General features: G+C 32.5%; 1 protein-coding gene across 1 annotated transcript in view; it reads left to right on the forward strand.

Annotated features, from left to right (window-relative positions):
* Nucleotides 1-12,923, forward strand: part of LOC123678267 (zinc finger protein sens-like) — a 47,524-nt gene that overhangs the window by 16,409 nt on the left and 18,192 nt on the right. The window contains exons 4-5 of the mRNA XM_045615234.1: nucleotides 1,781-2,019; nucleotides 10,451-10,601. Coding sequence (XP_045471190.1) covers nucleotides 1,781-2,019; nucleotides 10,451-10,601 — 390 coding nt within the window. The remainder of the gene's footprint in view (nucleotides 1-1,780; nucleotides 2,020-10,450; nucleotides 10,602-12,923) is intronic.

Here is a 12,923-nt window from a genome sequence, read left to right on the forward strand (position 1 = left end):
AGCGTTAAATTAAAACGATAAATATTGTAGATAGATTTTCGGGAATAGAGAGTTTTTCACAAGAAATTTTTTTTTTGAGAATTTTTTTTCAGATTTCTCAAATATTAATAATTTTCCATATTTCGGCAAAAATCCAGATACCATTTTTTCATCTCAATTTCTTTATGACTTTTGAAATTTTCTTTATGCTACTAAGCGCTCAAAATGTACTTCTCTAGATATCATTACGAATAAAATCAGCTAGCATATATATTTTTAGGAACAGTATCGTTTGTAATTCTAACAATAATTTCATCACAAGTTTTCTATCTATCCCTATCCTCATTGCAATATTGACATGAACTAGTAATGTCCACAATTTTAGCCAACCAGAGAAACCCTACCTTCATAAATCATAAAAGTGTCATTCATCTCGAGCCATAAAATACAGTTCAAGATTCTATTGGTGTTTATGCTGCAAAAAGGCGTAAACCTTTGGGAGGCGTTCCAAAAAGCATAATTCTATTTGAAAAACATCTATAACTAGAGCAAATCAAGCAATTTTTAAAAAATGTTTGCACCAATTCAAAACTCATAATATCACTGAACATTTGTGGATGAGTTACTTGAAATGAGAAGTCTCTCTAAAGCTGAATAGTCATTTAAAGAAAGTGTTAAATTTCAAAGTTCAATTTTCGGAATACTATCGATTTTTTTTTGAAAATCGAGACGAGATCTTCGAGTTCACTATCACGTCATTGTTCACTCAAAAAATGAAATGAATCCGACCTGTACTTTGGAATTGGAATGCACTGAAATTAGCACTGAAATAGCAGTGGTATGAACAAGGTATTGAACACCCTTAAGAAGGCCTAAAGATTGTGCAAAAATCGATTTTTTCTACGTATTTCTGATGTTTTCTTATAAAATAATATAATTATCATGGTTCCACAAAGAAAGATTGAAAATAATATGATTTATTACTTGAATCCTTGAAGTTGTGTTTGTGTAAAGTGAAATTTAAATTACTCAATGGCGTTTTCAAATAATCGGAAACCTTACTTCACAAATTGAATTACGGGCTAATACGTATCGATTACAATGGAAAAGACATTAGAATGCCTACTTTGATGAAAGGAAATTTAGATTTAATGGTATCCAGTAAAAAATCTCATATCCAATACCATTCTCGTTGGCAATGATTACATCCAATTATCATCTTCATTAATAACTTATCTGAGGATTTCATTGGTAATCAGACCTCAGTCGTTTGTCATGTTGATCGCAAATGACTTTTTAATTAATATTTACGATATCCTAACGTTTTTTCTCCTAATCTTCGAAAGTGGCACAGCGATTCACCAGTGACAATTAAACCTATGATGCAAATATCAATTGTCATTTTGTTATTTAGGAGGACAATGGCGAATTTATCGTCAAGACGAAAATGAGAAATGAACCTTCATATTTCCCAACATTCATGACATCGCGTATAATGTATTGAGAAATAATTCTATCGGGAATTCCATATAAAAAACCATTAGAACCGTCTGAGGATTTAACCTCAGAAAAAACGAGAAGAACCAGGAGCTTACACGCGTTTGTTCAAATTCATATTCCTACAGTGTGTTTATAAATAAAAGCGACCTCCTTCGGAGGGTTTTCTGAATAAAAAATTGTTTCAAATTACAGGCCTCCCTTTTTGTTGTATGTATCTTCTTGTATCATGGCATATTTTCGATACTCAATCATGAAAAAGCAAGCCTTTTACGTGTTTCTAAACATGTCTATTTTTCAATAGACGATGACGTTCCCCTAAACCTCTCCATGAAGAAGAGCTCCAGGACCCACAGCATCTGGTCTCCAGGAAGTCTGTGCGAGGAAGAAATGAAGAGTGCATCGAAACACCAATCATCGCCTTCTAGTACAAGCATAAGTAGTTTTACTAGAACTCCGGAAAGTCAGTGGAACTGGGACTACGTCGAGAGGGAAAGCCCAAAAGTGACTAGCATCGGGCCTTCTGGAGAAAAACAGTTCACAGTAAGTATTTTACATTTTAAAAGAGTGGTGAATCTGTTCGTGGAGAGTTGGCCATGCTGCAGATTGCTGCAATGCAACGACCCCTTTAAATCGGTCGGGGCCGAAGTAGTGTGACGCGAACACACGTAGCGCCATCTGTCCACAGACAGAGTCACTACAAAAGCATATTTAGTGTCGTATTTTTATACATACATAATGACGTATGTAACGGTGTTCTAAATTCGTTGTATAGTGAGGTGGATCTCAGATGCCTTTTGAGCTAAAAAAAAACTAAGTGGCACATTTTCAGGCTCGATTTTTAAGAGGACTAATTTGGTAAAAACCAAAACCTCATAAATTTAACTTGAAAAAATCAAGTCTTTGAAAAATCGAGTACATTCTATCAATCGACTTGATTTTTAGCAGTTCTATTGTGTAGTGTGCGCATCAATAAAAAATGATGAAATGAGAACTTGCAAAAAACACTTATTTATAAACTTATTGTATAAAAGAACCAAAAATATCAAATATTTTAAAATAGAAACACGAATGAAATCACTTTGAAACATAAAAAAAAATATAGGAAATATAGTTTTTCAATATTGATAAACCTCCAAGCATTGTTTGATTACATCATTTTCCATTCAGGATCTGAGACACATGAGGCATCTTATGGATTTTTTATTTAAATTTTGGATTATTTTCATCAGAATAAGAATATATTATGTATGAAAAAGGCAAAACTATGCTGTATTAGATGATGAATAAGAATTAGTATGCAATGAAAGTTGATATATGAAGAGAAGAAAAGTAAATTTCTAATATAAATTTGCGTGCTGCTTTCGAATTCCATAATTTATGTATAACAAAATTATTTTGAAAACTTGACAATTTCGTTCTTTATTTTCTGAAAAAATTTAGTTAGAATGGCACTAGTTTTGTTCCAGCAGATTCTGATTCGAAAGGGGAAAGAAGCAAAGAAAGGATTTAATATTCATTGCAATTCAACTCAAAATTTCAGTAGAAAATGTATTCATACTTACAACCCTCTTCACCACTTCTTATTTATTCAATTGTTACTTTTCGCTTGAAATTTGTTCTCAAACTTCTCGCTGCTTCGTCTATTCTAACGGTAGTAAATCCGGACACGAAAATATGCAAAAAAAATGTCGAAAAATTGTCGAGAAATTAAGTAAGGTGAGAAATTCTTCGAAAATCACGAGGATTCAAATATCTCGTAAACTGTTGATTTTTAGTTATCACCCAATATAGCTCAAACGACAGCAAATGAGTCATACTAACACGTCTAATTTGGAAATACCCTGTATTCACATACACACTGCATTTTCCAATATTCATTATTGGGTTATGTTGTCCATATTCTTCTTGAATTTTCTGATCCTGATGGTTGTATTGAAATTGTCGCGATCTCTTTCATGTTTTCTATATTGACTCAAAAAAGTTGACAAAAATTAGATATTAGAAAAGAGAAAAAGTCGACCGGAGCCATATCAGGAGAATTTGGTAGTTTTTCCATATGGTTTATTAAGTCTTCATTTGCAGTGCAAGATTCGAAACAAATTATGTTTTCGATATATTCTCCATTGTAAAATGGCAAAACACACTTGAGATGAAGTGACAAAATGAAGAACTGTAAAGAAATCCATGACGTTCAAACTCTGCGTAAGTTTAGAGGAAAGTTGAACCACCGTTTTGTTTTACGAAAAACATTATTCAAACAATATCTTCCAGCAGACTTTCTGAATTATTCATCCCATTTTTTATCAAAAAAAAATTTTTTTTATGTGAAATGAGAAAAATAGTAAATTTTTGTCTGAAATTCGCGGTATTGACGCCACATCGAATCGATTTCCATTACATTCGTAGAAATATTCAAATCAGATTAACAGATTTCGTATTCCCCTTCCCTTATCAATTATTTAGCGAATCTAACGACCAGATTGTATTCATAAAACAAGAACTCGAATAAATAATTAGCGAAGGAAAACATGCATGCCAGGAATTGATTTCGGAAAACCGTGGAAAACATTAATGGGGCAACTACATTATTCAACTAAAGGCAGCAATTCCGTTATAAATAATAGAGATGCAATAAGTTCAACTTCTGAAACAAGCTCAGGACATTAAAAGTACATCATTCTAAATCATAGTCAAAACGGTAACGATCAAGTCATTCTGATGGCCAATACTTTAATAAATAATGCTTTCACTTTAATCGGTTCGGACCATTCATTAAATCCAGACAAAGTACGGTTTGAACTTTTGAATCTGTTAACATGAAAATCTACCCGCCGTAATGTATGCAGTAATACCACCATACACGATAAAAATGATGGATGTCCATTTTAGAAACAGAATAATCGAGCAGTGCTATTTACAGGAAGAACATTTGATATTTTGCACTTCTTTTTCTTATATTATTGGGATTTTGCAATCTTGAGAGTAGGGGTTCATCAAGCCAAGTAGCTTGACATTTTAACCAACTGCTTGACTTGAAAATCAAGCTCGTGAGAAATTACATACTTGAGCTTGACTTGACTTGATTTTAGATATTTATTGTTTGACTTGATATCAAGCTTCTTGATATGCACGAGATCTGATTTGCTCAAAAATGTTGAGCCAAACTGAAGTTACAGGCGTTTCAATCAGTCAGATTTCTCCCTTTCACCTACCCTTATTTGATGTCGTAAAATTGAAAATGACAATCCAAAAAGATAGAGAATTTTGTAAGGATTACAGTGATGACATTTTTTCTTCAACTCCATATGAAACATTTTCGAGTAAAATTCATTTTTCTACTCGATGGTAGTTATTACTCCCCCTAGCGGTAGAGGTATGAACTTCAAAATTATTTCCAGTGTGTTCTTTTGTACACTTTAGTGTTGAAATTTTTTACCGCAAGTCTCTACGATGAGTGGATCCTGAGATATAACCGCTTACCTCGCTTATTTGCCCACCCTGTACAAGCAAAGACTCATCCTGTATAGTTGGGCTATATATTTCTGCTGACTGATGTCTGTCAGATTTTCAAACAATTTACTGAATGACTGATTTCCATCCTTTGAAGAAAAAGTAGAGAGTTTTTTCTGAAAATCTGACCAGAACAAGAGAACTGCACAAATGTAGCAAAAGTATCTGAAGCAATTTTCGCCAAAGAAAAACGGAAGTGCATGACTAACTTCCTTCAATTTTTTCACGGAAATGTTAGGGGCACAAGTCCCCATTGATGCAGCATAATTTTTACACATATTTTCATTTGAAAAATCGAAATACAGATGTGGTGGGATGAGTTTTTTTATTTTTTTGTGATTTATATTGATTTAATTTATGTTTCTATTTCAAAAAAGTTGATATTTTCGTTTCTTTGATATAATAGGTTTAATAAATAAAAGTGTTTTTTGCAAGGTTCCTACTCATTTAATCATTTTTTATTACCTCCTTATAATAACTTTCACACTGTATATCCTCACAATTCAGATTCCTGTTCAAGTGAGAAACTGTAGGACATAAATTCAACATTAATTTCTGGCACGTTCGAAACTCAGAAAAAACAACACCGTATGCAAAAAGCATGATTAAATCTGAGTGAAATATTCTATGAGGTGAAAATTTTAATGGTTTTTAATAGGTAATTACAATAAAATGCATTGATTGAATTGACGAAATCGTTTCCATCCATGGGCGCCCACAGGGGGGGGCCAGGGGGGGCCATGGCCCTCCCTGAGATTTTAGATGCCTCATTTTTCAGCACCACACCCTCAATATTACTTTCTCAATCCAAAGGGCAAGGAAAAAAGGAAAGTAATAGATTCACAACTATTTTCCGGTTTTCAATGGAATTACATACTATAGATATAATCCATAATCGGCAGAGGTATTTTTTGAATTGAAAACTTCTTTAGGCGCTTTGAGCACTTCTTGGGTGAAGAAAAATCATGGAATCGAAAGCACTCCATGCGTGTCAATTTGTTTATAAATTCATCTTATACACTGCGTCCGTAACCGTTAAGTATGGAACAAAATTCATTTTTACCTAAACAAACCATTTTAAGAAATAATCCTGAAACACGTCGATTTTTATTTTAATTTATCGTATTTTAAAATAATAATCTAATATACAGGGTGAATTACTTTGGAGTAATGACGTCAGCGTCATTTTTTTTTAATGGAATACCCCCATTTTGTCTCAATTTTCCGATTACTCTGGCTGAGTAGATTCCAAAAATGTATCACATGTTGATTCCATTTGTACAGGGTGGACAAAAATACAATAGTTTTGTGTGTGCTTATAAAGTGACGCGTAACATTCTTTATGAGTTAAATTAACAATATTATCAAAAATACGGCAATTGGTTTGAATATAACACCCTGTAGTTTGTTACATTTTTAGATTAATAAAAATGTATAAAAATAAGAAATTTCTTTCATATTATGTCTGCTAGACCACAAGTACCAAACATGTTTGGAAACAGCTCATTTTTATTAATCTAAAATGTAACAAACTACAGGGTGTTACATTCAAACCAATTAGCGCTAGACAATAAGTATTTTTGATAATATGGTTAATTTAACTAATAAAGAATAGTATGCGTTATTTTATGAGCACACACGAAACTATTGTATTTTTGTCCACCCTGTACCACATTTAGTGATCTTTTGAAATTCAGAGTAGACGCTGGTGATAAATATAAATACAGAAATAGAAAGAAACGGAACACTGATGTAACCTACGACAATCATGGACACCTTATCGTTTTTCAATAATTTTCATTTTGCCCCCCCTGAGAAAAATTTCTGCGGGCGCCCATGTTTCCATCCCAGTTTATTTAAAAAACTGAACATACATGAAACATGGTAAAAGGTTGCTATTAGCAATTTACATAATTTGAAAACAGATAATTCCGATAGTAAGTTTTCATGATTGATAAATTCTCTTGGAGCGCTTGTTTTCTGAATAGGATACAATATATGTAATTTCATCGGAATTTTCATTTCATTCATTTTTTAGCCAATTTAACATTGATTGATTGATTGAATTAATTATAGTTCCAAACTGTCATTTCCGAACTACTTATTAAGAATTCAAAATAGAATTAAATTTTATCTAATCATCCGTAAACACATATATAACTCGTGAACGAAGAGACCTTAAAACTTGAAATTTTCGAGTTCTAGGTTTAGGTCGCAGTTGAGTGAAATACTTGGATCAAATCTACCCGAATGAACTCAAAATGTAGGTAGGACCGAGTTCAAATTTTCCACTTATTTATATGAAGATTGAAGTCAATGTGTTTTGTTTTACTATTATAGGCAGTAAAGTAGATTGGTTGCCGCGGCTTCAGCCAAGGCAGTCAATCTACTTGCTGCCGACTTGAACATATAATTTTTGCTTCGATTTTTTATAATGAAACATGTAGGATATTTCATTTGCAAATTATTACAATTCCCGCAATCTTTTTAGTTTTCCTATAGTGAAATTTGATAGAAATCGCAATTGTTGGAATGGTTGGTTGCTATGGAAATGTCCATGATAATTATAGCTTGACAACTTATGAAATCTGACAGTTTTTTGGAAAAATATCGGATATATTCATATTATGGAAAGTGATAGCGACTTAGAAGTACTTACTCCTCCAAAAATAAGGAAGGTGCCAAAAAATATTGCTTGTCAGAAAATATCGAATGTCTTATTCAAATTTAGGGTAATCACTTTGCTGCCTAGGCAGGAAAAGTTATACTTTGCTGATTGATATGTGCCTGTAAAATCAATATTTACTGTTAATCCAGGAAAAAATTCCATGTCCACCAATTCATCATAACCATAGAAACTTCAAATTTTGCGTGTGGGTGTAAAATATCAATTTCAATCTTTTCGCAATACTTCATGTTGATTATCGATACAATTCAAAATTCAAGCAGAATATCAAAAATCCTAATATTTCCGAGACAACATATCTGACAAGTCTGCAATCTGGAGTTCGATTTTGCAGAAATGGTGTTTTACGTTTAGATTAACACCATAACTCCGGTTACTTCCTCAATAGGCAAACTTCTCCCAATGATTTTGACCGCATTTCGAAATATTGAATGCATACTACTTCGTGGCCCCTTCCACATCGATCTCCTTTCTTTATTCATTTATTCTTATTCAATTGTCGACCACTATTCTTGAATAAAACCTCAGAATCACCAAACTATCATTGTATCATTTCGACAAAATTACATTACTGACATTGAAATAATGTCACCTTGTGAATAATTCACTTAAGGAAATGGCACCCCAAAGGAAACCTATTTCCATCGAGGAAAATTATTTTTCCACCGTCTTTCCTTCCATAGATAGAAGGGTTGGGATTCCTGTAATCCTGTATATTAATTACAACCATCAGTCCACTTGATGTCCATCATAAACGACGTTTTCGACCGAATCTTAAGGAAAGCAATAAACGCTGAATATTTTCTTTCAATATTTCATTTAATTACCAGTTCGCTGTCGGTAGAATCGTAACGAAAAGGAAAACTCAAGCTAATTGCGCTGACAAATAATTCAAAAGAATAAAATGTTCTTGTTGGATTACCACTGTTGGTTTAATTGCTTTCTAATTACTAAATACTTATTTGTTTTTATTACTTATAGACATATTCCACTGTGGTTTCTGTCGTCACGATATCATTACTGAATAATTGATGATTTTCTCCTGCTTGAATAATAAATATCGAACTATCGTCTTCTATAGAGATATATTATCGAGTGCACGATATTATAGCTTGGAAATCAGTTGATTCGTTCGGAGAAATAGTAGATACTATTTCAAGAACATGATTTGTTAAACTTTGAAATTTTCCACATGACCTTCAATGCCTTTATCAATTTATCATCACAGTATGACCTATAATATAGTTTATGCAACTGTAGGGTATTTCTTGTTATCTAGGAATAATATAAAGGATGCCGGGTTTCTTAGAATCAGTTTATTCACACTATGTACATCAGTACTCGAAGTCAATTGACCGTACAGCCACTGTACTGTATCGTTATTATATTCTGTCTACTCATTAACTATCAACTATTCTCCTTCTTCGAATACCGCCTCCCTCGTTAATATGTCTATATACTCTATATACTTTTAAGTCCTTTTTTTCCCCTTAACTATACACCATCGATGAACTACGTGGTCCGTTACTACAGAAAAGAGATGAAGAGATTACCCGGAATATGAGTGATAACAATACCTCATTTCATCAGTAATTATAATATAAATAAAGTTTATTTACCAAAAAAATGTGTTACATAGATAACAAAAGAATAGTTGAGATGTAAATGAACTGAAGTTGCATTAATACACATACTGATGATGACATAATAAAAAAATAGAAAATAATAAACAAGAGACAAATTAAAGATTTGAAACTCTAATGAAATGTACCTACCCGCGGCCAACTAAATACAAGATTCGGAGATTTAACTTTGAACTTATTATTTGCAATATTCTCATATCTGGATCCTCATTATCAAATGAAATTTTCCATCGAAAAGATTAAAATGCATCTAAATTGATCAGTTGACTTGATGAATGAATAAATTTGCGAATGAAGCTGAAAATATTGACGCTCTTACAGCAAAAAATTACAGGTTGGCTTCACCAGAGCTGGTCAATATATCAATATTAATAACAGTGACCAATCATTTTTATCGGATTTATCGTTAAATAAAGACGATGAAGATGATAAGAACACATCATACGAATGCTTTTGGAGAAAGTTCTCATATTGAAAGGACTATTAGATGAATACAATTCAAAAAACATATTCCTAATGCAAATCCATTACATCCTTATAGGTATAAGGTATAAGGTTTTTTCTCTAATTCTGTGGTTATTCCGTTCATTCTTCCACATCTTGTAGAACAAAATCGTGCGAGAATATATCAGAAACGCACAGTTTTCATGGTTATATTTTATTATTATATGTTGATAATCCGAACTTTCCGCCACGGCTTTATCTGTCAATTCATCAATTTGCCTTAAAGAAATCAGTTATGCCAACCAACATTTTTCAATGCAAAAATCACTAAATGATATTCATGGAAATATTTAATTAATTTCAATAAATATGCAATGAATTAGAGAAAATAATGTATAATACTCGTACAGAAGGCTCATTCTACCACTCGTTCATTCAAAAACTCGCCACTTCGTGGCTCGTTTTTGAATTTTGAACTCGTGGAAGAATATCAATGCCTTCTGCACTTGTATTATAAATAACTATTCCCGATTATTTACTTGCATTTTCCATATTCTTCTTGAAGTTTCTGATTCTGGTTGAGCAATCAACATGAAATTTTGCAAAAAGCTTGAAATTGTCAATCTTTATCTGAATGCAAATGTTTACTCTAATTCATTAGATTACTGTATTTACACCTTTTTTCCAGTGTCAACAATGTGGAAAGTCTTTCAAAAGATCCTCTACGCTATCCACGCATCTCCTTATACATTCGGACACCAGGCCATACCCTTGCCAATATTGTGGGAAAAGGTTTCACCAGAAATCAGACATGAAAAAGCATACTTATATACATACCGGTAAGTTGGAAATATTAATTTAACAATTAGAAGGTTGAGACAGATATAAGCGTCATTGATACAGGGTGAGGACGTAGAGGCGTTAGTGATTTCCATTTTAATGATTTGTTTAATGTAAAAACTCAAGTTTGGCGTCTGAAACAAAAATTCGAACGAATTTTCTTGGCTTAAAATTTTAAAAAATTAGTAAGTTGCACTTCTCGAGGTAAAATTGAATTAACAACAAGGCTTGATGACGTAATGCCCAATACTGAGACTTCCGAAGGCAAACACTAATCAATATTTCATGGGAACGAATCGAAAGAAATCAGGAATAAAACAACATAATAAAAAATTCAGGATCGTGTCCAAATTCATCCATAACATTTCCTGATAATATCCCCTATTGTTTTTCGTTATCGAAACAATCTAACATACAATCACTGGACCGAACACAACCCTTCTGGATAAATGATCCAAACAAATACTAGAAAAGAGGCAGATCCAACCCTAGGCCTAATACGCTATAACTGATGATCATAGTTTTCAAAGCCAGAAAAGTAGGAGGACGATTTACGGAAAGAATATGAGCGTAATTGTTTCGTTACATTTTGTATGATCAGTATAAACACATAGATCGACCGAAATGAATCATCATTAAAAATGATAGGGTATGAACCGGGGTACCATCAATTATTCATTATACGCAGGAGGGAGTGAATCAAGCTATATCTTTTTCAGTTATCGTGCGTTGGATTAATTTTTTTCCATGGGCGCAGTAAGGGATGGCAAACGAATGGAATATCTACCGTGGAAAAACCGGCACTTTTGTAATATTGTCAAAGTTTCCCTTTTTTTCTATACAATATTGCAATAATTTCTTTTCTCTAATTCTGTGGTTATTCCGTTCATTCTTCCACATCTTGTAGAACAAAATCGTGCGAGAATATATCAGAAACACACAGTTTTCATGGTTATATTTTATTATTCTATGTTGGCACTCCGAACTTTCCGCTACGGATTTATCTGTCAATTCATCAAATTGCCTTAAAGAAATCAGTTCTGCCAACCAACATTTTTCAATGCAAAAATCACTAAATTATATTTATGGAAATATTTCATTAATTTCAATGAAAATGCAATGAATTAGAGAAAATAATGTATAATACTCTTACAGAAGGCTCATTCTACCACTCGTTCATTCCAAAACTCGCCACTTCGTGGCTCGTTTTTGAATTTTGAACTCGTGGAAGAATACCAATGCCTTCTGCACTTGTATTATAAATAACTATTCTCTAATTCTGTGGTTATTCCGTTCATTCTTCCACATCTTGTAGAACAAAATCGTGCGAGAATATATCAGAAACGCACAGTTTTCATGGTTCTATTTCATTATTATATGTTGGTACTCCGAACTTTCCGCCACGGCTTTATCTGTCAATTCATCAATTTGCCTTAAAGAAATCAGTTCTGCCAACCAACATTTTTCAATGCAAAAATAACTAAATGATATTTATGGAAATATTTCATTAATTTCAATGAAAATGCAATGAATTAGAGAAAATAATGTATAATACTCTTACAGAAGGCTCATTCTACCACTCGTTCATTCCAAAACTCGCCACTTCGTGGCTCGTTTTTGAATTTTGAACTCGTTGAAGAATATCAATGCCTTCTGCACTTGTATTATAAATAACTATTATAGATATTGAAAAACTAAAGAACAAAATATTATAAGATTTGTATGTGATAAACCTTTCCAATTTCTAATTGAGACTAATCACAATCAATTCGAAATTCAAAAATTTAAAAATGAAAATAAACAACTTCAAAGCGGTTAGCACAATCAAATTGGTACTAAAAAAAAATCATAGGAAGAAATGACATTTAAATTTAATACTTCAACAGTATTGTCGACTAATATAAATATCTATCGTTACAATACTTCGTTACTTTCAACATTGATTTGTCAATTTGACATGACAGTTTTCTGAACTTGATTTAGTGATGGGAAGGGATCCTGACTACGCCAATGTTTTATATTTATATGTTCCTCAAATGGTGTTGGATTGTTTTCAATTATTTACTGGGGGGATCTTTGTGCACATCTATAATGGAATAAACATTCAAAAAACGGGGTTGAAGCTGTTTAATAAAATATATGGGAAATCCTCATAATTCCTTTGTTTCGTGTAGAAAATTATGATCTATATTGAACGTTCTATATATGCTTCAGCCAAAAACGAATTTCATCTAGTACTAGCCAAAATGAATCTACACTTAAAAAAATATTAACCCCTTCCAGTGATGGTATTTAAGAATATCCGGTGTTAAATCCAGAAA

Source organism: Harmonia axyridis, chromosome 4 (genome assembly GCF_914767665.1).
Source record: "Harmonia axyridis chromosome 4, icHarAxyr1.1, whole genome shotgun sequence".
NCBI classification, from domain to species: Eukaryota; Metazoa; Arthropoda; class Insecta; order Coleoptera; family Coccinellidae; genus Harmonia; species Harmonia axyridis.